The sequence below is a fragment of the Chroicocephalus ridibundus genome, chromosome 16 (assembly GCF_963924245.1).
Source record: "Chroicocephalus ridibundus chromosome 16, bChrRid1.1, whole genome shotgun sequence".
NCBI lineage: Eukaryota > Metazoa > Chordata > Aves > Charadriiformes > Laridae > Chroicocephalus > Chroicocephalus ridibundus.
This window is the reverse complement of record NC_086299.1, coordinates 2,082,727-2,108,605: the sequence shown is the minus strand read 5'-3', so window position 1 is coordinate 2,108,605 and position 25,879 is coordinate 2,082,727. Positions and strand designations below refer to the sequence as shown.

Genomic DNA, 25,879 nt, shown 5'->3' with positions numbered 1-25,879 from the left:
GCGCACGTGGCCGCCGTGTGTGGGAGCGGGGCCGCCGCGTGCGGCCGCCGTTACGTAAGGGCGGGGCTGGCGGGGCGGGGCTGGCGGGGCGGGGGGGCGGCGGGAGGGCGAAGCGGCGGCCGCCCGGAGCCGCTGGGGTCTGTCTCCGCGGGGAAAGGCGCTACCGGGCGGTGATCGCGGGGGCGCGTGCGGGAGGGTCGGCCGGAGTGGGGGGAGCTACCCCGGAGGAGGGGCCGGTCCGGCGGCGGGGGGGGGAGGGGCGGCGGCGTCTCCCGCGTCCCCTCGAGGCCGCGCCGGTGTCTCCCGCAGCAGACCGGCCGGGCACGTCCCTGTCCCGGAGGCTGAGGGGCTGGGCCGAGGGCCGATGCCCCTGCGCCGCGGCGGTCTGCGGGTCGGCGATGGACGTGCGCGAGCTCCGGGGCGGCAGCTCGCAGCGCGGCGGGCCTTGGCCGGGGGCTGGCGACGAGCGAGAGGAGGCGGTCAGCGCAGCCGGGCCGGAGCGAGAGCGGCGGGGGGCCGCGGGCCCCGGCTGCACCGTCTGTGCGGGAGCCGGCTCCAGAGGGAACGGGCTTAACGGGCCGAGCTCCGGCGGGACCGACCCCTGCGGCCGCCGGTCGAAGGGCTGCTCGGCGGCGAGTTTCCAGAGGCAAAGCAAAGTTAACAGGTAACTGGCGACGGCGCGCGGCACCCGCCGTCCTGTGGCCGGAGCCGGGGCAGAGCCCGCTGGGGCGGGAGGAGCCGGCGCCGCTCCCGGGGCCCGCCTCACGGAGCGCCCCGCGCCTTCCTCATCGGCTCTTTGGCTAATTATTAGATTGGCTGATCCAGGTACGTCAGTGGCCCTTTTGTGGCTTCTCTATGTACTCAGTCTAAAGACTGCATTTGGCAGCAGTAAAGCAGAAATTACTTAAATAATATTTTTCCCAAAAGTTCAGAAATTCATTGGTGTGCTAATTTATTTTTTTTTTATTAAAAACAAAAAAGCGGTTCAAGAGCTATAATTATGCAATGTTGAACTGGCGTGTAAGGTTAACATGCAAGACTTGAACTCACTTAGTAATTTATATAGTAAGAGAATGATACTAATAAAAATGCCAAACGGGCAAAAGTTATTTAAAATAACGGTGTTCGTATCTCATTTGTAGGATTAGAATCGATCTGTGTTTTGGGATGTTTTCTTCTTATTTTCCAGTCAGTGAAATAAGTAAAAGTAAGAAAAGGGAGATTTTGCTTGCAGCTGTGGAGGCCAACAACTCTGTTAAAAGTATAATAAAGACCCCTGAATCGCGTGAGGAATGAAATCTTTGCATCAGGTGTATTTTGAGGACCTCATGTTTCCCTGAAGTGATTACAATCAGATGCACACTTCAAGGCTAGAAAAACACGTATACGTAAAGAATCAGCATCTACTGATGGTATTAACACCATAAAGATTTAGAAAATCTAGAGTAAACATCAGCTTATTTTTAGTTGCTAAGCATCTTAGCAAGCAGATTGGTTATGATGTGACTTTGCGGTCCGTGACATGTTTGAGCTGAAAAGGAGCAAAGTAGAGGAGAAAAGATTAAGTAGCAAAGAAGTGAGAAAGACACAACGGAAAATATAGTGAATGAGCATTAGGATATTTCTGAATATCCTGTGACTCTGTGGCTAAGCCCATAAAATGTTAATTTAGTGAATAATTTTAATTAGTTGACAGAAAAGAAGCTCCTATACCAGAAGTCTCCGGTAAAGTTTAACTTCTGTTTTACAGTGATCAGCTGAATTGGAGCCAGTCTCAGAGAGATCTGATGATGATGATCCAAGAAATGAAAAGATGTTTGCCTGAAGAGAAAAGGAGTTCCAGCAAGCCCAGTACCATCAGTGCTCTCAACTATGCCTTGCAGTGTGTCCAACAGGTCCGAGGTATGTGTGGAAAAAATCTGGGAGCTATATAGCAGCTTGGTTTGAATAGATGTGTCTGGCAAATAACATAAAAACAAGTGAAAGCATTGCAGTTATCCTGCAAACAATTGACTTTCTGAAGCACTGTGGGTTGTTTTTTTTTAAATAATCTTTTCTATTGAAATGCCCACCTACTGCTTCTCCTTTCTTCATGATCCTATAGCTAATCGGTGCACTGCTGATAACTTTCTGTGTATATATTGAAAAAAACAGCATTCCCATCCCACTTCAAAAAATTTTTGGATAGTCTGTGTTTTCCAAGAGAACTGAGTAGCTAAAATTGTTCTTTTGCCATCATGTCCTGTACTTTCTACTTCCGCATGCTCGGCTTCTGTAACATTAATAGTCTCTCCAGGAGTATAATCAGTATTCCTTTTTCCTTTGTCACTACACAGACCTTCCTCATCTTACCTTGGACTTCACCAAAAAGATGACAAAAGTACAAGGGCTGTAAGAAATACTTTCAAAATAGTCTCCTTACTGACTTCCTTGTGTTTGTTTTGCTTTTCCTGTTTTTTTTTTTTTCAATTAGCAAACAATGACTTTTTCCAGGCTCTGAATGACCGAAGAGCGTTTCAGACAGATGTGATGACATACAGCATAGAAGAGTTGGTGGCAGTTGCATCTGAACATACTCCAAAAAACACTGTAAGGAATTCAGGCACACTCAAGGAGTTCATCACGTGCCGTTTCACTTTCCATTTAGTCTCCTTATATCGTTTTGTGGAAGTAGAATCTGTAAAATTAAAAAGCCTTTAAGTTTTAGCCAGACAGGCCTTTGTGTTTTAAAAGGTAGATCAAGACTCCTTCTTATCTGTTCTGACTCAGGGTGTACCGAACAGCAGTAAGTGAAGACATACCTTTTCTTCTTTTTTCCTTTTTTTTTTATTTTGCCAGAAGTGACAAATATCTTTGAGAACCTTATTTGAGAATTCATTTACAGCACAGTAATCTCTTGAGACGGACTTAGCAGAATGTTTTCAAAGTTGATCAAGTCCGTAGTTGTGAGAGACTTTGGCTTCTGTTTGTACTCCTGGATTTAATTTTTTTTTCTTAATTTGCAGAATGTGTCATGCTTTCTGGCTCTGCTTTAAAGAAAAGAGTGGGTTTTGATATTCAGTACTGTTAGATGCGGCATCAGAAATATTGCAAATGCTTTCTACTTGAAAAGTTCTCAGAATATTTTTATATGGGGAATTGTAGTGAATACTCTGAAATTTGGGGAGAAGTGCGTGGAGTGATAACCAGTCATTCTGAACAATGATAAGCATCATTGTAATTTGTTTCAGTTTTGATATTGCAGTCTTATTAGCATTTGTAAATCGTGAGTAAGCTACTGTAGCGTTGAAGATTGTAGTAGCTCATGCAGAACGTTAATTGGACGCGTAAGAACACATTTTTGAACCTCTGTCTTAGGTTGCAGTGTGTGGTGGGTTTGGGTTGGTTTGTTTTGGAGTTGTTCTGGTTTTGTTTGTTTATCCTTACAATACTGCTACCATGTGTTGGGGGAGGATTGTCTTTAACGATGTTTATTTTGCAGGACACATTTGTGGCGGTGTTTTCCTTGCTTTCGGGCCGCATGGTGCATATTTCTGAGCAGGCAGCATCCATTCTAAACTGTAAGAAGAAAGTGTTGGACTCCTCCCGGTTTGTAGAGCTGCTTGTCCCTCAGGATGTGAGTGTGTTCTACACACACACCGATCAGTCCCACCTGCCGCTTTGGAACGTGGAAAGTCAAGCAGGTGGGACTTGGCAATGCTCTTAAATGCTTTATGTGTCTTTCTGTCTTTGCAGAATGAGGATAGAACAGTTGTTCATTTTAAAGGCTTATGCTAGCTATACACATAGGCCACACTTGTTCCCCTTCTGCTTTGAAAACTTGCGTAGCTACGCAGCTGGCCTCCTAGAGGCTTGACTCTTACTTGGGGTAGGTAAAAAGCAGATGCTCTGTTGTTTTGCGTACCGTCTTACTCATTGCAAATGTTTCTGCCTTTTTAAAAAGAAACTAAAGGTCTCATGGTGAGTTTAAGTTGTTTAATGTACATCTTACAGTTGCTTAGGTGATTTGTCTTTATGGTCCGCTTGCAGCCTGCTGTGAGCACAGCTCACTGAACCCAAGTTTTAAGCTGACTTGCTGTTTAGTGCTGGATGTGCCTAAATGATGACTTTAGAGTCCTATGTTATTTGTGAGCAGTTCAAGTGTAGCTCTTGTGCCCACCTTGCCGTGGGGCTGTTCTGCATCAGAGCTGGGAAGGCCGAGATCCTTGCTACCAAAGGATGTGAGGCATCAGAGGCTGCTGACGCTCACATGCCAGGGATTCCACAACTTGTAAGCCAGTCACGTGCCTACCCAGCAGAGCAGTGGCACCCCTATACAGTAGCTGTTATTTTCTTACTGTGAGCTGTTAATGAATTGTCCTCTCCCCATAACTCTTGGCTGCGTATAGTTTTTGATACGTGGCTCATAAAGCCAGGAATTTTTGCCTTTCCTTTCCACAGTGATGCACTGGCAAAAGGAGTTTTTCAGATCATATGCGTTTCCTCTGAATTTAGTTCCAGGTCAGCCATTTCTCCAAGAGTGAGTGGGCTGGAGGAGAGAGAGAACATTTGAGGTGGGAGCAGACTGTTGAACAGCTGATTCAGTAGCTAATAAGGAGCAGGTTGTGAGACTTCAGACTTGCTCAGAAAGTCTGGAGAATGCAGTGTTTAAAGGATACTTTTAAGGTGACCTTTTTAAGGATATTAACTGGTACTTTCAATGTGTGTTCTTTTTACTAGCTTCTCTGTATGAATGTGCCCAGGTGAAATCCTTTTTCTGCAGAATCAGGCAAGTACTTTAATACACTTTTATGTTTGTGAAGGCTGGGCAAAGGGTACAGTAGTGGGCAGAAAGAGTGTTCTGTTGTTAAAACTGACCAAAGTGAGCTCGTGGAACTCCATTACAAAATTGACTTATTGTATTTAATATTGGCATCCAGCAGGACATTTTGGATATCTTTCCCATAGTGATGCTTAAACTTGCATGGGGATAGAAGGAAAGCCTTTCATATGTGTTTCTTTTGGACCTGTCAGTTTCCTTCAGTACTGTTGTGCAGGAGAAGAATGATGTTGTGAAAAATTGCAGCTCCCCCTTCTACAGTTTAGAGTGCAGGCAAAAGGTGGTTTTGCTTAAGATTGCTCGAGAGTTTGTGACAGAGGCAGTAACAGAAACTCAGCCACCTGAGTCCCTGTATGAGACCTGAATCATGAGATACTACTTGCTGTCACTATAGATGCAGTTTGTTGCTTTGTGCCTGGCTAATTTGGTGCTAAAAGAAGAAAGAAAAATTGAGATTGGCCTGTAGTCTTCAGTGCAGTTCTGTTTCAGACTCGGGTGGTCTCTTGATTTCAGTAAGAACTGTTTCCTTCTGAGCAGATATAAAACTTATTCTGTCTGTCAGTCAATCATTGATTCATTCATCTGTGTTTCAAAAGCCCGATTTCTAAATCACCTTTGTCTCTTGAATTGCGTAAGGGCACTTGGAATATCAGGACAGATGTCAACTTCAAGTTGGGGGAGCTGTTTGTAGGATACATAAAAGTTTTGCAAAAGTTTTTCTTCAGATTTTCATATGACATCTCTCCTTCCTTTATATAACAGATCCTTGTGATTATGTGGGCTTCATGACTAAAAAATATTTTCTCACAAGCACATACTAGGCTAATGTATGAAAATGGGTTTTTGTAGGTTAAACTCCTACTATATCCAGTTTCCATTTTTATCTTTTTTTTCCAAAAGGGGGAGCTGTTAGTAGTATTTTTTATGACATTAACTCCTCTCTACAAACATTTTACAAAGCTAAGTGTGGAATAAGAAAGTAACCTTTAGTGTAAGTGATAATGTCCAAACGTTCATCTCAATTCTTTCTGTCAGAGATGGGTAAGATACTGCAGTTATAACAGGTGAAAAAACACTTGCAATAGAAACAGGCAATTGCTAATGTAGTTGTCACAAAGCTAAGATCTCATCTAGGATGTTGTGTGCTGCTACTGCTCACACATGTTCATGGGAGGAGGACAGCAATCAAAGAACAACAGTTATTTGTGAACCAAGGCCAGAGGGGTCTTATTTATGTAGGTCAGTGAAACAATACTTGTGAGAGACAGATTCTTTTTTTTTTCCACAAGAATGGTACAGAATAAACAACAAACAGAAAAAGAACTGTTTAACTTGAAGGAGAGCACAAGATCAAATGAATGGTTCTCGTGAATTTGGACTGAGAATTAGCAAGTGGTCTTTAACCATTAGAGCGATGGCACTTCTAGAACAGCCTCGGAATGCAAGTATTGGAGGCAAAACACCTACTCAGTTTTCAGGGGAGCGAGATCAGTATTGCTGAATGTGTTGGCCTTGGATCGTGAGGGAGTGTGTGTAGGACCTCAGGAGATTCTGATTATCTGGGTCTGTGTGCTCAGCATAACTTGCCTGTGCAGGGCTCTCAGCCCTGGCGTAAAGTATCTGAGTCTTGAAACCACTGCCTTAATCCCTTTTACTTTTTCTCAGGGGTGGTAAAGATCAAGAACAGGAAACGCGTTGTTACCCCTTCCGAATCACCCCGTACTTGGTCCATGTGTGTACTTCTGTCCACGTGGATGCAGAATCCTGCTGCTTAGCTTTGGCTGAGAAAATTCACTCTGGATATGAAGGCAAGTCAGGAGACACCAGTGAAAAAAACAAGGCAATAGGAAAATGCAGTATATGAAAGTCTGCTTCCTTTGTTCAGAACTTGTGCTTGGGTAATCTCACCTGTGTAATTTGCAGTTTCTGTGTGTGTGCATGCATGTGAATCCAGAGCATCTGTGCCTTTTTGCAAGGCCCCAAAGCATTTGACCTCTTCTCACTATTTTTATTTTTGAGAAGTCTGTAACACCTGTTTCTATGAGTTACTGGTCAGAAAGCAGGGAGAAATTAAAAAGTTTGGGAGCCAGTAATTTTCTATCATGAGCAAAACGATTAGGTTTTCTGTCTTGGTGCATATTTTGTTTCAGTGAATATATCTTTTTCTATTAGCTCCTCGAATTCCTATGGATAAAAGAATCTTCACCACCACTCACACCCCTGGATGTGTTTTTCTTGAGATAGATGACAGGTGAGATTTGAATCTTAAGACCTGTGAGGTGTGTATGGAGAGGTAGCAAAACATCCTTTGGTGATGCAGCTGGATACCGAAGTAAAGTTGTTGAACTGTGCAGTTGGCAATAGTAAACTAAACAAAGTAGTTTTGTGTTAGTACTGTCATGGAAAATCATCTACTGTTCCATGGACGTAATCTCCTTTGTTGACTTAAAATGTGAATTAAACAGAACTGTAGTCAGTTTTTGTTATCCAGGGCAATGGGGACCTGTGGCGACACAGACAGCGTAAAACCCACATAACGCAAAGCTCTGGGGATCACAGTGTGGTGATACAGCCGTACTGAGAGGAGTCATATAAATTTGACCAGACTAAAGCTGTCTTCTGCAAAGCCACAGGAGTGTTTTTACAACACACTTTGCAGCATCTATGTCCGATTTCTTACTAACGTTTTGCCTGTGACCTGTTTCTTTAAGATCTCTTTCTTTATTTTTCCCCTCCTTTGCATATAGACAAGCACAAAACTGCCTGCGAATGTGAAAATCTGTTAGATCTCCAGGCACAGAAATGGTTGCCATCGGTATTTACATGTCTGCATTGGACTGGAGGATTATTAGATGGGCTGGAAAATGTTCTGTAGCCTTAGTTCTTGCCATTGTAGATCCTGCGCGGGGACTTTACTGACAAGCAAAGGGTTAAGGATGTAAATACTCAAAACTATGTTATAATCAGTGATAATGTGTTTGGGTTTCAGAGCAGTGCCTTTGTTGGGTTACTTACCTCAGGATTTAATTGGGACATCCATACTGATGTATTTACACCCAGAAGATCGTCCTTTGATGATTGCTGTTCACCGGAAAAGTAAGTACAGGTGCTTTAAGAGGAATTCCTACTGGTTTTAACATTCTTTCATTATCATATTGATTGATATGTGACCGATCTGCAGTCTAGACAAAAATAAATGAATTAAAGCAACCAGCTTCAGGTCAAAGCAAATTCAAACCCAAAGTTTTAAAGGACCCCAGTCATTAGTGTTTGTGTTTGCACTACTGTGTCATAATGTAAAATAAACCTTATTTCTTGATTGTGTTTTGTGGCTTTTTTCAGTCCTGAAATTTGCTGGCCAACCCCCTTTCGAACATTTACCTATTAGATTTTGTACTCAAAATGGGGATTATGTTATACTGGATACCAGCTGGTCCAGTTTTGTGAATCCTTGGAGCAGGAAAGTGGTGTTCATCATTGGCCGACACAAAGTCCGGACGTAAGTCAGCTGTAGAATTGATCTATTAAAGTGCTTCTCATTGAATACTCTGCAAAACGAAACAGTCTCAGTACTGAACTAGAGACATAATGTTGCTCCTGCAGTCTGTGACAACTACCTAGCATCTGTCTTGCAGCCCATTCCTTCAGAATAGCATTAGTCTTGTTTATTAAGTATGAAAATAAATAAATCAGTTTGAAGTAAAAGGCAGTCAGCTCTTTTTTAGCATATATTTTTGCACATGGTTGATGTCCAAATACTGTGACAATGGACACGTCTAAATGAAAATACCAGTTTTAGACAAGCTGAGTAAAAGCTGAAAAGAAACGTAAAAAGTAGATCCCACTAACAAATAATTAGTTTACATTTATTCATGATTGGCTCACAAAAAAAATGTTACTTGATGGACATGTAGCCAAAATCACCTTCTGGCTTGTTTTCTTCTGGAACATTCACTTGATACAGAATCTAAGTATTTACCAAAGTAACCTGTTTTAAAAATGCAATTAGTATTGAACGCGCAAGTTAGTTTTTCCTTAGTTTCCAAGAGATTTGGAAATATGACTGTCTGCCTTCCTCTTACTTGGTTTCTTTTGTAGGAAATGGCTTTTTGGGGTGACCTTTTGACTTTTCAAAGTGATCTTTTATTCAAGATTTTATGGGGTGTGAATTTGTCTTCTGAGGGAAGGCGGCAGAGGGGTAGATGCTTGTCAGCCTTTACTGGGGTCACTGTGGTGGTGGTACTGACTTCCCCGCAGCTTCCCGTGAAGCGCTGCTCTCCTAGCACCGCCCTGCTCCCCTGGCAGAGCTGCTAGTGGAACAGATTACATCCCTTTGCGTTGATTCAGCGAAGCAGTCAAAATAAAATAATGATAATTAAAAAAAAAATCTGTTCTAACTCTGTTTATAGCTGGCTTTTCTTCATCAACTTAAAATTAACAGTGAAATTTTGTTGGCTCTCTCCAGAAGCCCTCTGAATGAAGATGTCTTTGCTGCAAGAAGTAAAGAAATGAGCAGTGTTGAGAAAGAGATAAGAGAATTGCAAGGACAAATTTACAAGCTGCTCCTGCAGGTAAAGAAGAAAGAATTTCAGAACATTGGCTGGCCTTCTGAATGAGAGGCTAAAGAAACGTGGGTCTGTTTAGCAGACTACTTTGGGGATGATCTGTTAAAAGGTCTGAAAGGAAAGTTCTGATTGGAGACAAGCTTGTGTGACAGCATTAAAAATATGGCTCTGGGTTGCCCACCTCATTAGAGAAAAATATTTTGTTTGACATATTTGCCAAGTCATTATATGGAAGGATAAATCTGCATCCTGAAACAGCTTTAAGCACAGTAGAGAATTTTTCCCAAGCAAGTGGTAGAGCCCAGAGCAATACTGACTTTTCACTTAATTTTCTTTGTTTACTTGAAGTTCTGTGTTGCAAAGTGTATTATTCCCTTCTTTTTGTTCTCAAAGAGGATGATTTTTTTAAGTACTATTTTTTTCCCTCATACAGCCAGTGCACAGCAATGTTTCCAGTGGTTATGGAAGCCTTGGAAGCAGTGGCTCTTATGAGCACTATATCAGCATAGCGTCTTCGAGTGACTCCAATGGGAATTGCGCAGAGGAAGTACAGGAACCAGTAAGTCTATAAATGAGTCACTGCCTGCAGAGTAGTAAAAGTACGGTTTTAAAAATGAAGATTTTTATCGTGTACATGTGCACCACTCATCGTGAATTTTACTGAAGTGGGAAGATATAGCTTTTTTCAAGCCAAGTGTACTTCAGTTGGTTCATTACAGAATGCTGGCTTTTGGTTTTTGCCCTTAATTTTGCTGACTAAAATGAGCAGATAGCTACTACGGTAGTTCACCAAAGTAAATTGAAGACTTGCTTAAGATCAGCCTTCTCAAAGAACCAGTGGACTCGGAGAAAAAAGTAGAAGAACTTTGCAACCAGAAAGGGGATTGATGCATGTGAACGGGTTTCTGTTTGCTTGGGATTGTCTGATTTGTTTTAAAAAGGGCACTAGAGGTACAGCGTAAACTGCTATAGAAGAGAGTGGAAACAGTCCTGTCCTAAAACAAACATTGCAATTACCTAGTTTCCTTGTGAGGCTCCTGGGTAAGTCATCAGCTTATTCCCACTCTCAAGGCTTGCATCAGTATCAGTCTCCCAAGTAACAAGCGATAGGACAAGAGGAATGGGCCTCAAGTTACGTCAGGGAGGTTTAGATTGGATATTAGGAAAAAAATTCTTCACTGAAAGGGTTACCAAACACTGGACCAGGCTGCCCAGGGCAGTGGTGGAGTTGCCATCTCTGGAGGTACTGAAGAGCCGGGCAGACGTGAAGGACACGGGGTAGTGGTGGGTTTGGCAGGGTTATGTTGATGGTTGGACTCTGATTTTAAAGGTTCCTTCCAACCTCGATGATTCTATGATCTGTGATTAAAACATTCAAATGTTGAGGCTGTTTGAACTTTCATCATATTTAATTTAATTAAATTGACCATGATAATTAGATTAATTAAATTTACAAATACCAATAGACACCAGGCTTAGACTGACAGTCCCCGCTCCCTTTCAGTTTGGAGAGTACAAGAACCCAAACCCTTCTTAACAGTCTCCTATGGCCTCTTTTTATTAATTTTATTCTGACTTCACGTTTTCGCGTATCTCAAGATGACATTGCAACAAGTTTGCGCAGATGTCAACCGGATAAAGAATCTGGGACAGCAGCTGTATATTGCGTCAAGGAGCAAGCCGCAGAATGGAAATGATCAGGCTGTGGGCTCAGAAATGCTAGGAGGTGAGCTGATGTAATTATGATCCTTAAGGTAACGGGAACTCCTGTGTATCTATAGCCATGTGTTTTGCTAGCTGGTGTTATGCTGAAGAATTTAAGATAGTGTTTTAGCATGGCACGAATGTGGGAGGTGTTTTGTTGTTTGTTTTGTTGTTTTTTTAAAAGAAAAAATCAACTAAAAAAAAACCAACCCCACCCCAAAAAAACCTCAGCAGATACAATAACTTTTTAGCTGGTCCCTGAGATATAGAGGAACATCTGCGTTCTTTCTAGGTTAGTATACTTTTACTTTTTCATTTTAACATTTTCTAGTGAAAATGCAGGCTAGCTTGTAGCAAGTGTAAGTCTGCCATGAAAGCTTCCCGTAGCTACTTCATGTGGGCTCTCAGAAACAATCCGTAGGGTTGAAAACACTGCCCCGCTTCCCACTGAAGTAGTGGTTTAGTTATTGAGTGCTTAATATTATACTAATGTACATTATTTGCAGTTAGCACCTAGCACAAATGCATGGAGAAAACTGGATGCTTCCTCAAATATCATAGGAATCTGTATTAAACCATTTTGCACTGTGATACTCTCTACAAAAGTTTTATAATTAACTCCAAGCCTTGTTGGTAAGAGGACTGCATTGTGAATCTTGCTACTACTATGACCAGTGTATCTATGCTACAAAAAGCTGTAAATTACTGTTAAATAACCGGTTGAATTCTATGATGTATAAATTGAGAGAAGAGGAATATTTTGTTTACAACTTAAATACAGTATATTATTTTCTATGCTGTTTTCTTCGTGTTTACTGGTTGTTCTGAGTGGATGTTTAAGGTGTTGTGTGGGGTTTTTCTTTTTAGGCATTCTTTCCACTGCCTCGAAACGTGTCAATTGAGAACAATTTAGTATTGAGAGCTGTGCTGTCGTAGGCCATGTGTTCCTGTATTTTATATATATATCTCTATATCTATCTCCTAGTGTATATATATGTGTGTGTCTCAGTGGGGGTGGTGTTTAGATGCCTTTGAGAGCACTCTCTGAGGATTTCTGCTTTTCTAGGGAAGAGGCACGCTGCTTCCTGTTTTCTTCAGACATTGAGAAGCGATAGCACAGAAGAACCAGGCAATGCATTTTATGATGATTCAAAGAAGACTCCGCGTGTTCCTTCCTATCAGCAGATCAATTGTGTTGATAGTATCATCAGGTAATAAACTATGGAGCGATTTTAGTGATATAAGTTTAAGATTAATTGGTGGAAGGTAACTGGGTTTTCAGTTGTGAGATAAATTTGGGATTGATTGTAGTTTTCTGCCTCTCTGGGCAATCCATCCCAAATTTCAGTCAATGTGAGTTACACAGTAATGAATAGTTTAGGGCCTAAGATTCTGTTTCCAACTATTGACATTTGTCTACTGGTAGTTTCACCGTTGGTGCAATAGGAGTTTAAGAGAATTTCATTGGGCATAATATGTCAATGTCTTCTCAATATGTGCTTTGAGTACATCCATATAAAACAGAAAGTTGATATAATTTGTCAAATGTCAGTAATATTTAACCAAGTGGATAACATCATCTTTTTTCTTTTTTCTTTTTTTTTCTTTTTTCTTTTCTTTCTTTTTTTTTTTTAAGAGTAACTGATAGATTTTATTTAAAATGCTCCTTGGAAAGCAGATATGTGTCCAGAGCTTCCTGCAGTGAATTTAAAATACTAGTTAACGACCCCTGGATCTCCAGTTTGGATTGTTCAAATGTTTGTCTCTCCAAATGGAGAAAAAACACAAAGTAGGGAGAGCTTCCTGTGATATGCTTTTATTTCAGATACCTAGAGAGCTGCAGTATTCCAGCATTGAAAAGGAAATGTAAATCTTCTGCAAATACATCATCGTCATCTTCAGAAGATGACAAGCAAGTCCAGCAAAGTCAGCAGGAAGTCGAGGCATTGGAAGGTAGCACAAAGTATACTGACAATCATAATAGAACCGCAACAACTGATTTATTTTTTTATGTGCCACTATTGTACGTTCCAAGGTTGATGTCCACTTTTTGAATTGTTGTCACGCTAACAGCACAAGTATTTTGGTTATGTGGTAAACACTTGCTTACCTTGTCTAGATCTCACAATTAAGCATAAGCTACAATATTAAGTCTTTGAAGGTAGAATGCATCAAAAGAACTCGTGTTTGTTGTTGCTAAGCGAACCTTCTGTGGCTCAGTCATTTTGTACCGTGTTTAGTACGTGCTGACATTGCACTGGCATATGAATGTTGAGTGTTACATTTATTTGTATGTAAGACTGTCTTACCTAATAGTCTGCATAGTTACCGGTTGTTTCTGAACAAGTCCGACTCAATGAATTGGGAACACAGTTCTTGGAAAGAAATTCCATATAGAAACTTTGTCATTTACCAATAGATACTGCTATCCTTTCAGCAGATAATTCCCAAACTCCAAAATCTGCTGATCAGGAAGAGACGCTGAAGGACCAGGCAGCCGCGGGCGTGGTTGGAGCTCCTCTGGCAGACCTGACCCTGTCCAACAAGGCTCCAAGTGTGGTGTCTGTCACCAGCCAGTGCAGTTACAGCAGCACTATAGTGCATGTCCCACACCCCGAATCAGGTAGTGTTCACACTTGCAAAACACCACCTCACGGATTTTTATATTTATACAATGCTTTCAATCTGAAGTACACAGTGAGAAAGTTCTGTCCATTTTGAGATACTCTGAAATATAATTAAGGTACGTCTAGGGGCACTGTGAAGAAAACTTGAGCCTGGAAATTTTTTCGTTATTTTAATAAAACCTAGTTTTAACAGTGCTCTATTTCCTTTCCCCTTTAACTTCATCACATATCTCTCAAACACAATAATGCACTTTTGGCCATTGAGGATTAAAATAAAAATAACTTATGGGCCAGTGTTACTTCATTTTAATGCAGAAAGAAGCATAAAAATGAGTATTTAACTACCATTACACTAAGAAAGTAGGAAGAAAGAAGTGCCTCTGTAACTTCAAAGTGAATTTTAAGTTTTCCAGACAATGCAAAGTAATCTGCTGAGTTTATGTTTGAGTGTAAAGGGTGTTTTCTCCCCCCACCTCTGCAGCCTCTATCTGCTCGGTAGCTCAGACGAGATTATTTTCTGTGTAACCCTCTGGGTGTTGTGGGAGTTCACACCAGAAGGCCAGAGCAAAGAGTGAGTGATTTATTTTCTTCCCTCTTCAAAGAAGTGACTACTATGGAGGATACCACTGTTGGAAGTGAACAAATTGAGCTGCCTCCTGTGACTGCTCAGAATCTCACTGCAGTACCTGAGGACTTAAAGCCCGTTGGGCTAACAAAAGAGACGCTGTCAGCCCACACTCAAAAGGAGGAGCAGAACTACGTTGACAAGTTCCGCCAGAGGATCTTGCTCTCTCCCTTTAGGACTTACCTTCAGCAGGGGAGCAGAAGTAACAACAGACATTCCTGTGGCCAAGGTAGGCAGCAGCTTTGACAAACAGAGGCATATTAGATGATTTACAAAGACCGACCTAACAGTAGAGTCTGGTTCTTGGTATGATTTAGTGAGTATCATACTATGGCTGCAAGCGGAATACTTCCCAAGGCTTGACAACAGCATTGCCCGCACAGGTGGTCTGCTCCGTCTTGGATGTTGCTGTCGTAGACTTTTCACAAAGCAGATAATTATTCCAAAAAACCCTGCAAATCCCAAGTAGTTTACTGGCTCCCCTCGAAGGAATGTAAAAGATTTGATTGGAATAAGCCAAAATGATTGATAACAAAATGGATGACGTGAAGGAAAATATTGTGGATGTGTCGGCAAATCCATCACTAGTGTATGGGAGAATTATCCAGAGGAAAGTCAGCTCTCAGAATAAGCACACTCAATTATCTGTGTGGTTTTTCTCTTTTTTTTTCTTTTTCTTTCTTCTTTTCGCCCCCCTAGGTTGGTCATTTCAGTGAATGTGTCTATTTTTCTTCCTCCTTAGGAGATTCTCCTTCAAAGCAGATGAGCCCAGCTACCTGTAAAAAAGGCAAACATGGAAAATTCAAGCGCCAGAAACCTCAGAGACAGTCCTCAGAAAGCCACTCTTCTAGTAAAAATAGAAATAGTCTTCCATGTGAGAAGGGAACAATTCAGAAACAGTCGTTCTCTCCCTCGGAAGTGTCCTATCTGAGCGCCTCCAGTATGAATGTCCTTCCTCCTGTGGGATTTCCTGGCTGTTTGGAACCACTATCTAGTTTTCCAGCCTCTCCTGTAGGAGAGGAGCTTGCCATTCGCTCATTAAAACCTGAGCCCATGTCATTGTCACAACTATGCTGTGAAGCACAGTCGTGCCCAGCACTTTATCCCCCAAACATAGGCACGTTTATGGCTGTATTCTTCCAGAGTTTCCCCATGTATGCTCAGATGCCTCAATACGTCTTTCTTCCCAGCCCTCTGTGTGTTTATCCCCCCTCTTCGTATCCATGCACTACGCTACCTCCAGCTCCCTGTCCTCCTGCTCCATCACCAATGGCACCATGTTCTGTGGGTCAGCCCTTTCCAGCCTCTCCTGCCGCATCCATGGAGGACCAGCAAGAGGGCCAGCGTGACCCGGCCCTCCTGCTGAGTAGCTCACGGAGCAGCTCCCCACTACAGCTGAATTTGCTTCAAGAAGAGCTGCCAAAACCTATGGAGCTTTCCATTAGTACTGATGTTAAAGCACATGCAGAACCTGAATGTGTAAGTAAGATTTTTAATGTGGAGGAGAAGCCCTGACTTTCATGGTGTTCAGTCACCACAACCAGTGATGATGATCTGTTTCAGGGTCACCAGGTTTTGCTAGCTGCTTTTTCCAGTGGCTGTGCTGTGTAGACTGCAGGGCACAAATAGCACAGGAGGCGGAGAAAGCTGGTTTTACTTGCGCCTGCGGGAACTTGTAACAGTACAGTGTTGGCACTTAACAAATGACAGAAATGTGAGATCTGGTGTAGGCTGCCACAAGCCGCTTTTGCTCAGCGTTTTGGCTGCAACCTTTTCAATTAAATTGTCGGCAGCAATTGTGGGCTTGGGGCTTTTGTGCATGTGGAACCTGGTTAGTGCTGCGCAATTCGCATCCTTTTTCACCCAGTCCCACAGTCTCTGTGGAGAACCAAAACAAAGGGAAGATACACTTCTAATTACTCCCTCTGTCTCCCAGGGATGCAGCTAATGAACGAAGAACAGGGATCCGTGTGGGTCGGTTTCCGTACATGGGCATAGAAAAGGCCTCTCCAACTTCCGCGGTAAACTCAGAGGCAGGAATCTGAGCTCTGCAGGCAAGGAAAAAAATGCTGGCTCCTGAATCCAGATTGGGCTGGAAAGGCTGGATCAGCTGAAACTGCAGGGTAGGGTCCCGAAAGGGGAGTTGTGTACCTGTAGCTGCTGAAGCGGTGAGCTTTACACAGTGAATCAGGGGAATACTCTCATTTTCCCTGTAGTCCACCATTGTTTGATGTGTGTGGCTGCTTCATGCCATCTAACAGGACGTGAAGGGAACTGACTCCTGCTCTCTTGTCAGCAGAAAATATTAACTTAATGCAACAGTACAATATCTGGACCCAATGGGGAAGGATCTACAGCAGAAATCAGTAGAGTCCAGATGCTTCTTGATTTCATCCGTGAAGAGTGCTATCCTGAGTTCTAGGTGGCTGTTCGTTTTCAGAGCTAGAAACTCCAAACCTCTTGAATTCATATGAGAACTTAGTCAACATGTGACAAATTCAGTAAATGCATGAACTTCGTTTTTCAAACTTAAATGTAACTTCCATGAATGTGTTTGCTTTGATTTTTGTCTCCAGAACAATGATCCAGAAGATAGTGGTAACAGTGCTAGCCATTGTGCTTCGAGTGAGTTTACCGACCGCTCGCTGTACGAGGACTCGCAGTCGGGTACAGGTTCAGCAGCATCAGGCAGCGGATCAGCTTTATCTGGTTCTTTAGGCTCTCGCTCCAACGAGACTTCTGGTTGTGGCACAGGTAGGAAAGTTCGAGATTTGGATGTTTGGTGCTAGATGGCTTGCCAACATGTTGGTAATTCATAACAAGATCCTGTAATGGGAAGTCCCTGTAAGAGGATGTGTAGTCTTTACTTTTCACCAGCTTGCAGTGTTTGAAGCCAAGTTTGTTTCAGTCACTGTAGTTCAAAGTGGGAATCTAAGCAGCTATTCCTTTAAACTGTAAGTCACCCTTTCATTTTGCTCATTATCACTTTTCTCTGCATTAGATACTGGCTTACGTCTTATCTGAGTAAAAGTAAATCTGCCTAGAGCAGGAGTTCCTGAAACAGAAGCAGAGAAGTTGAGGCAATTAATTTTGAGAAGAGTAAATAGAGCTTTGGAGATCTTGAGTAACTTAATAGAATGCACTTTATCTTTGAATTCTCAATAGGTAGTAATCACTTGCTAGAGCAATCATCTGGGAGTACCTGTGTTCATATTACAGATCCGGCTCACAAGAATATGCTTTTCTGTATATATAAAGAACTGATGTTGGTTTAGTTTTTGTGCTGAATTACTAGGATTTCTCAGGCATATGAATTCATTTATTTTTTCGTGGTAATTCTCAGCAGGTAGTGGCAAAAGCAGCAAGTATTTTGCCAGTAATGATTCTTCTGAAGCTTCCAAAAAAGAGAAGAATCGGGAAGCAGAAGAAAAAGGGACAGCTCATAAATCCAAACATGAGTCAGCCTGGGTGATGATGGATCACACACCTGAGCGAGTTCTAATGACTTACCAAATGCCCAACAGGTTGGAAAACATCAACAATTTCTGACATGTAGTTTGGAATAGTGCATAGAACTGTAGAATTAAAAATAAGACCATGGGAATAGTGCACATACACCTTCTTGGAGTTTCGTTGGTATTAATTTACTGTTTGTGCATTTTATGCCCCGGTTATTTCCTTTTGTCAGTTTTTTCCCCACTTCCCCCATCAGTTAAAATACGGTAACGCGTAACCTTTTTGCTGAAGTGGTACGGGGATTGGTTGTTGTCCTGTACTTTGAATGCATAAAGGTTGCTTGCAATTAGCTTGTATATAATTTGTAATAAGAGTCCATATTTTTAAAAAAGAACACCAAAACAACAAAACAACCCACGGCAAACACCAAAAAAACCCCAACAAAAACAACCACAAAACCCCCCCACACAGACCAGTGTTGAAAGAAGACTTATAAAGCAAATAAGGTAGTTTCTATAGTTTCTGTAGTTTCTTTTCAATGGCTGATGATGTCTAGACTTCAGCCATAGGTACTGGTGAAGAGGTTCTCACAGCGGGGTTATAATCAGTGCCTGCCTTGCTTCATTTAGTACAGCTGTGTTCACAGGTGTCTGTTATCTGCAGAATAAAAGAGGAAGTTTTAAAGGAGGATCTGGAGAAGCTGACAGTCATGCGGAAGCAGCAGCCTTGGTTTACGGATGGGCAAAAGAAGGAGCTTGCAGAGGTGCACACGTGGATCCAGACCCAGACTGTCCCTCTGCAAATCAGCGCCCAAGTAAGGAGTTGTGAAGGAACGTGCTGTTTGTTCGTGCCTTGGCTAGCCAGGGGCAGTACCGTTTCTAACCGATGCAGTCTTACAGCGCTGGGGTCAGTGATGTTACTTGTAAACATATGAAGGAAACGAGCTTGAGTACGCTAGCCAGATGAGAAATGCCAAACTACAGGTTGTTCCATTATAATTTTTTGCAAGGTATGCAAATTCTGTGTAGGAACCACCTGTAGCAAAGTCCCTTCAGTAACAGTGTTGGATGAATGGGAACAGTGTCATGCCCTCACAGAAGAGTCCATATCTAGTGACGGTTTTTCTGTTGGTGTTAGATTTTTTGCTTTTTTTCTTATGAAGTTGATTGCTGCTGTGATTTAACAGCATATAACACTGTAACATTCGTGAAGATTAGAGCAAGTGTGTTGAAGCTGAAAAACGCTCATGATCACAGAGGAGGCTCAGGCGTACAGTAAGAAACACAAAAAATAGCAGGCATTTGTAGGTGGATTCATTCTTTAACGGTTTTGGTGTCTTATGCCTGATTATTTTATCTGGTATAACTCTAAGGCACTCTGATAAACTACTTCTGATTTATATTAGTATGTGTTAGAGAATATTGTAATCAGTTTGAAGTGCTCACAGGTGCTATGGAGAAGAAAAGACCAAGGCAGAACTAGTCCTACAAAGATCTAGAGCTCCACTGGTGAGTTGTACAGAAAATGTCAAGGCACAGTGGACTCATGTACTCGTGCAGCAGGAAAATCTAATGTCTGTTACAGCACTGCATGCTCTATGTGCTAGTATTTTCAAACATGGCATTCTGAGCTGTGGTATTTGTTCTTAGAGCACAAAAATTAAGAAGTCTGCGTCCATGGCTCTAGAACAAGACCAGAAAATTAGTCTTTGTTTTCCTAATATCTTGTTGATAAAAATCTTGTGGTTAGGAGCACGTGTTTGATTCAGATGGCAAAATTGTGTCTAGTGGTCTTGCAGAAAATTCGCTTGAATGTTTACATCTCAAATGTTGAGAGATGTATTGGTATGCAATTACAAATATTTGATATCTAAGGTGCTAAAACTGTTCCTAAGCACTAGGTCACGTTTCCAATATACATTGTCATTTTGTGAATGCAACCAGGCTTCTGACAGTAGAAAGAAACGTGGGCTTTCTGTTCAAATACTTTATTTCAATACCATTGAATACCATTTCAATACTTTATTTCATTTTATTGGATACCATTTCATATAAATAAAATACAATATTCAATAAAACACTTTATTTGATAAAATACTTTATTTTATTTTATTGAATACGATTTCAAATATTTTATTTCAATACCAAAGAATACCATTTCTCAAGAACAAGAAAAATCCAGTCTGTCCATACGCTCGGGCGTTTGAGCCTTTTTTTGTTGGTTGGTGTTGTTGCTGTTCATTTGGCAGTCCAAATCCTTAATGAGCAGCTTGCTTATAAAACTGAAAGATAAGGCCTTCAAGTTCAAGAAGTCACATGCCTTTTTATCTCAAAGCTAAAACTGTATGTTCCACTAACCAAAGAATTCATTTCTGAGACAAGATAAGTTGGAGGTGCAAGTACCGGCTTCTGAAAACAAGGTATTTGTATAATCTCTGCTTTTAAAGAGACTTCAGTCCATTGGTGAGAGGTTTGAAGAGATTGCAACCTATCATGCTGCCAGGATTTGACTCTTTGAAATATACTCATAAGAAGGAGGATTTACATTACTGTGTTCTTGTTCCTTTTTAAAGGGCTGTGTTACATGTGACATCAGGGAAGCAAGTTGTGAGGCTGCAATGGCTGATGAAAATATGGAAAACAAGGGAAAATCGCCTCCAATCCTGCAACGCTGAAGGCATCAGCACTTGTGTTAGTAAAACTGCTTGGTGTAATTCCCATTCTCTTTTCCTCTGGCTTTGCTACGTACTAGTAGTGAATCTATCTGGCTCTCTCTTCCCAACACAAGCAGTTGCACACGCGAAACTAAATCTTCCTGCATTACTCCTCCACTCCTGGCATGGCTTTGAAGACAGTGTTTCACGGGGAGGCTATTTCCCTTCCCAACCTCTCAGACTTGGTGCAGAACGGGTTACATTTCTAACTTTTGATTGCTCGACTCTGAGCAAAATACAAAGGTTTTTTGGGTTTGGCTTGTTTGTTTGGACTTGGGAAGTAAGAATCTGAGAAGATGCAGTGGTTAAGGACCTACAGTGAACCTGACAAATGAGAGCATGTTTACTTGCCAAGTGAGGCAGACGTGTTGAAACCAGCATTGAAACCAAGCTACAACAGAGTGCTCTTCATTTTTGTTTGTTCAGTATTTAAAGGCCTAAACTGAAGATCCTCATACTCTGAGGCTTTAAAGTCACTGCAGCTGGTTCGAGAATCCAATGTGCTTATTAATGACCAGCTGAAAACTGACCAAGTTATTCTGTATCAAAATGCCTTTCACCAGCTTGTGCCCAACAAATAAGTGTTTTGGAACCAAGTTGTTTTATAGCTTTCACTTTTAAAGCTGCATTTCTCAAGATAAGTGTTTAGAATTAATTGAGGGTAACTGGGTTGCAAATCTGTTAGAGATTAAATTATAAATATCAATCCAAAAAAATAGAAGTAACAATTCAGGAGTTATTTCCTTACACAGGATCTGCTTTTTAATAAGAGACTTGTGGAAAACCTTCTCTATCAAGGAACCTATAGCCTAGTTATCAATTCAGGTAGCTACATGCAGTCTTTTGTGTTGCTAGTGCTCTGGAAGAAGATTTGCATCTTAATTTTTTTGTTGTTATATTAGAGCAGTTAGATGACTTGAATCCAGACAGTGAATGGGAAATTTTGAGCCATTTCCCTGTTTTGTTTTTGTTGTGATGCCAAAAACAAAAAGAGCTTGAGCTTCGTTTCTTCTGCTTTCTTGAAGGGTCATATGTTGTGGAGCCGAACTTGAACATCAAAACACATAGTCATTATTTCTTATCACTGTTGACTTCCTGTACGAGCTTTAACCTCTTTCTTTATAATGGAGTCCTCTGACTGTTGAAATCCATGGACAAAAAATGAGTTTGTGCGTAGTGTGAGTTCGTTATATGGAAAGTGGTAACTACTTTCATTGTGTTGAAGGACTCGTTCTCCCGTTGATAGTTCTAGCTTAAAGCTGAATGTCTCAGAGTGCTCTTCAAGCAGGACACGCTTCACTAAAACCTAGCAAATTTTGTCTGATTTCCCCTTGGTTTATCAAAGCTGGATGTAATCAGATTTTCCTTGTGGTGTTATTAATCACCTTAGCCTTCTCAGCAAAGAGTTTTAGAATGTAACACATTATTCACTCTTCTGTTCTGTGTAACTTTCCTGCTATGTGAAGGATTTTCGCTATTTAGTTTCGCTTACTAGTAAGCCTCAAGTTCCTGGATAAGTTAAAAATACTGTGATCTGCAGATCATTGAAGGAAAACTATATTTATCTAAAGGGTTTTGTTACTTTTTAAAATCAATTCAGTGACAATCTTTGTCATTAAAGCTTATTTCAGGGAAAGATATTTTACAGAATTTTAAGTTTTCGAGGCTAATTTGACTCAGGCAGGGTTCTTTTGGTTATTTTTGGTTTGGTTTGTTTTTTTTTTTTTTTTACTGTATGCTCGCCTGCTCTGTTTGTACATATTGCTTTCTCTTCGTCTTTCATTTTTTTTCAGCTTGAACTTGTTTTTTTCTGAAGTGTTGTAAATCAGCAGAGGACCACACATCCTCAGTACTTTTTGTGTTCAAACTTTAAATGCTTCTTAAAATAGGAGCCTTCAATAGGTGTTTACATATATCAAGCTATGTACTCAAGTAGGAGAATGTGGGCAATACCTTACACCTGTCCTAATCTATTTCCAGCACTTCTCAAATATGGTATTCTGCTTTATAACCACGCTGCCTAAAATATTTGCTCTAAAACATGTAATAAGATGCTTTGTGTATAGGTTCTTTTCTTAATTGGGAAGGTTCTTAACTAACTTAACTGTCAAATTAGAGTGATGCACTAGAATCCTTTCTAGTTAGCTGTGCTTAAATTAAAATGACTGGTTTTTTCACTAAGTCTTTTGAGACTTAGTGAAATACTTTGAATACTTCAGGTAAGGACAGCCATCTCCTTCCAAGTAGTTTAAAAGTGTAAGCCAGAAGTGGAGTTTAGATAATCAAGTCCTTTGTTGTACATTATTTCCACTATTTGTTTCCTGAGTATGAAAATGAGGTGGTTTGTGATGTCTTAGCAGGCATAGATGTCATCCGTTTTATAAAACAGTGGGACGTGGTTTAGGAGAATGGTAATACGTACCTAACGCTTGAATAATGCTTTTCATTCATAGGTCTGGAAACATGTCAAAAAGACGACTATCATTTTCGCAGTTGTATAAACAGAGGCAGAGACACAAAGGACTTGCACAGATGCGTAGCCCCAGTTCATACCAAATCCGCGAGTATAATTCGGGGATCTTCACTCACTGTGTCCTGTGCTGTCCTCGCTGCAAGTGGTCAAGATGTTGACCTGTACGTAGAAACTTGATTGTATTAAATGTATTTCGTGTTTGGAGATGTTAACCCTTCTCATACCCCCTACTACTATGAATTTGTGCCCCGTAGGATTGTACAGCAGCAGAAATCCTAGACATTTCTTGTAGTGCTGTGAACACCAGGCCCTATGACCATGTGTAATGAAGGTGCGCGTGCCTAGGAGTTTGAATTCCAAGTTTGTAATTCTGGCTTAATCTTGGGTGCAGGATTCCTTGTCTGCGGCTACACTAGTCCTGGATTACGGAAAAAAATGGTATGGGAGAAGAATACCATGAAATTAAGGGGTGAATCTGTGCCATGTGTGACAACAAAACTAAATTATTTGCCCAAAAACACAGTCTTGGCTGTAAAACCAGGTTTAGGACAAAAAACAGTTTCCCAAGCTACTCTTTACCCTGCTAGAACCATACCATCTTGCAGTCAAATGCCTTATCAAGCCTTTTGGGAAGGACCTCATTTCCGTAAGTTTTCAGGAGCCGGTAGTTACTACTGCAGCTTATATTAACCTTTCAGTCTTTGCTGGAGTAGTCGAAGTGAGATCCAGTTCTGATCAGAAAGACCACTGGAGTAAATATTGCAGCCAGATTTGCACATGTTATTTTGTTTACGTGAGTTTGTTTTGCCTGGCCTAATTAAAATGTTGCAGACAGTTTACAGCTGCTTGGAAGGTCACATTTTTGGTGATCAAAGGGAAAACACATTAAGTACGGCAAATGATGCGGTTACTACCCCCTGTGGGGGCATCAGCAGTTTGGAGCCCCTTGATGGATTTCGCTGGCAATTTTTTTGTTGCATTCATAAATATAGAATTATGTTTTCAAAAGATGAGTTGATGTGCGAATATTTTCATGGCATTGCTATGAACAGGAGGGACCCCAGTGTATTTTTTACAGCGTGCAATAAGTATTTGCTGAATATGTAATGTATTGGTAAGTTTATCTTCCAGCTGAATAGAGTTTTAAATCACAGTCGAATGACTTTTTACATCAGTTGATAGGAATATTTTATTGAAATAATATTCAGCTGTGGTTGAATTTACAGTTGTGATTTTTAACTGTACACTTTAAAGGAGCTTCTGTTTTTATAAATAAAAGTGAAAAATACGCTGAAAAGAACTGTTTCAAGTGTGTGATTACTTTTGATTGTTTGGTAATTTCTAGAAAATAGACTTTTAGGAAAATATTAATTACATTTTCCTGATTGTACATAGGTGTTGAGGTTGTGCGTACAGTGAAAATAGTGGTGTAGTGGCTGTTCATCCTGGCTTGTTTGTGGGGTGTTTTTATATCTCAATCTACCGTACCCATTTCAGGATGTGTTATTTCCTTTCTAATTGCATCCCATGAAGAAGGGCAAGTACCTTTTGAATGTAAAGGATTATATTTGGATGTGTAAACTGTTGGGGTTTGGCATGCAGGATTTAAAGCTTCTGTCTCTGCTGATTTTGTTAGAAAAGGTAAATAATAAATACCCTGGGAGCAGTTTGGCTCCCCCATGCTAAAATTTGTGTTCTAGAGGGAAGTACAAAGAAAAAATTCATAGGTTTAATTCATAGCCAAGTCTCACAGAGCAATAAAGTTCTTAACTAATTGCAGAGAAACAATTTACTCATCTTTTTCTGCTTTAAGGGACTTTAGAGAGAGGTGTGGTCCAAAGTTCTTAAAGCAGCCTGCAGGAGAAAGGCAAAGTCACTGCAGGGAGTACAAGGTACAGACCAAAAGATGTAGCATCTTACTAAAATTGGAGAAGAAAGAAGTAATCTTAAACAAGTGCGTAACTAAAGGTGCTTCTGGCAAGGCAAGGTAAGTGATGCAGTTCCTTTAAATGCAGGAATCGCGAAGGCGACGCTGGGTATGTTTTTGCTCATGGCTTGTTAGTTTTTAAAGGTATGATTTGCTCATTCTAAACATACTTACAAATGTGAGCCAAATTAGGTATTTTTGGCTCAAAACTTATGAGGAGAAGTGAATAGAATTGTGAAATAAAAACGTTCAAGGTGGTGCTATGTTTTTATTTGGAGATCTGGGCGGTGTCAGCCTAGCTGCGGTACTGGTTTGGCGATAGCAGTTCTCCTCCTGTCAGCTGAAGTTCTCACTGGCCGTTAAAACCCATAGCTCTCACCTCTGTGTGGATGTCAAAGGTGAGCTGGAAGAGGCACTTGTGTATTTTTGGCAGACGGTGGGAGATAAGTGTTGGACCTGTGGTTTCTTCCCTCCAACCTCAAAAGGACAGGGACCGTAGCCATTCTGCAGTAGGGTCGCTCTGTGCTTGTGCTGACTCTGGGGGTTTGCACTGCTTACCGCTGCTGTGCAGCTCGGGTGGGCGTCTGCCTCCTGGCTCCTGTTTGCCGCTCCTGTTGGGGCCTGAGCCCGCTCCGGGGGGTCTGGCTGCTGCAGACAGGGCTCTTGCCGCTCTCTGCCCGGCTGCCGTCGCACCTTCCTGCCAGCTCCCAGAGCGCTGCTCTGGCCGGTGGAAGGAAGACCAGGCATGGCCTTTTCCGACAGTCTCTTCAGTTTTCTCTGACAGCTCCGGCCTTCCTCTCTGTGGTCTGCAGAAGAGAGGAAGAGCTCGGAGCTGAAGCTGGCGGGAGCCATAGGTTAGAGCAGGATGGGGGAGAGGGGGGTTTGTGCTCCTCTGCTGCGCCCGCTCCTGGCCCCTGGAACTGAGTCTATCTGGTGTCTGCCGCAAACGTTTCCTTCGTGGGGGCGGCAG

At 41.5% G+C, this 25,879-nt stretch overlaps 1 protein-coding gene across 4 annotated transcripts; it reads left to right on the top strand.

Annotated features, from left to right (window-relative positions):
- The first annotated feature begins 84 nt into the window (after positions 1-84).
- Positions 85-24,267, top strand: PER3 (period circadian regulator 3). Of its 4 annotated transcripts, none has more exons than XM_063353572.1 (22): positions 86-664; positions 1,751-1,902; positions 2,474-2,589; positions 3,482-3,683; positions 4,720-4,768; positions 6,485-6,627; positions 6,992-7,070; positions 7,809-7,915; positions 8,162-8,318; positions 9,285-9,390; positions 9,818-9,943; positions 10,984-11,110; positions 12,155-12,299; positions 12,914-13,041; positions 13,529-13,711; positions 14,318-14,569; positions 15,083-15,819; positions 16,917-17,094; positions 17,684-17,864; positions 18,460-18,610; positions 20,369-20,486; positions 22,963-24,267. In XM_063353572.1, the coding sequence occupies exons 1-21, from the start codon at positions 399-401 to the stop codon at positions 20,468-20,470; spliced, it is 3,687 nt and encodes a 1,228-aa protein (XP_063209642.1). In that variant the 5' UTR covers positions 86-398; the 3' UTR covers positions 20,471-20,486; positions 22,963-24,267. The 4 variants fall into 4 exon arrangements, 3 of the variants coding, with proteins under 3 accessions (XP_063209642.1, XP_063209643.1, XP_063209641.1); XM_063353573.1 differs by having other exon boundaries at positions 13,526-13,711; positions 17,687-17,864; XM_063353571.1 differs by having other exon boundaries at positions 13,526-13,711.
- Positions 24,268-25,879: the final 1,612 nt, after the last annotated feature.

Coding starts and splice junctions, on each gene's coding strand:
- PER3 (XM_063353571.1), top strand. CDS start 399: ATGGACGTGCGCGAGCTCCGGGGCGGCAGCTCGCAGCGCGGCGGGCCT. Junction 7,071..7,808: donor TTTCTTGAGATAGATGACAG/GTGAGATTTGAA, acceptor TTTGGGTTTCAG/AGCAGTGCCTTTGTTGGGTT. Junction 13,042..13,525: donor GGAAGTCGAGGCATTGGAAG/GTAGCACAAAGT, acceptor CTATCCTTTCAG/CAGATAATTCCCAAACTCCA.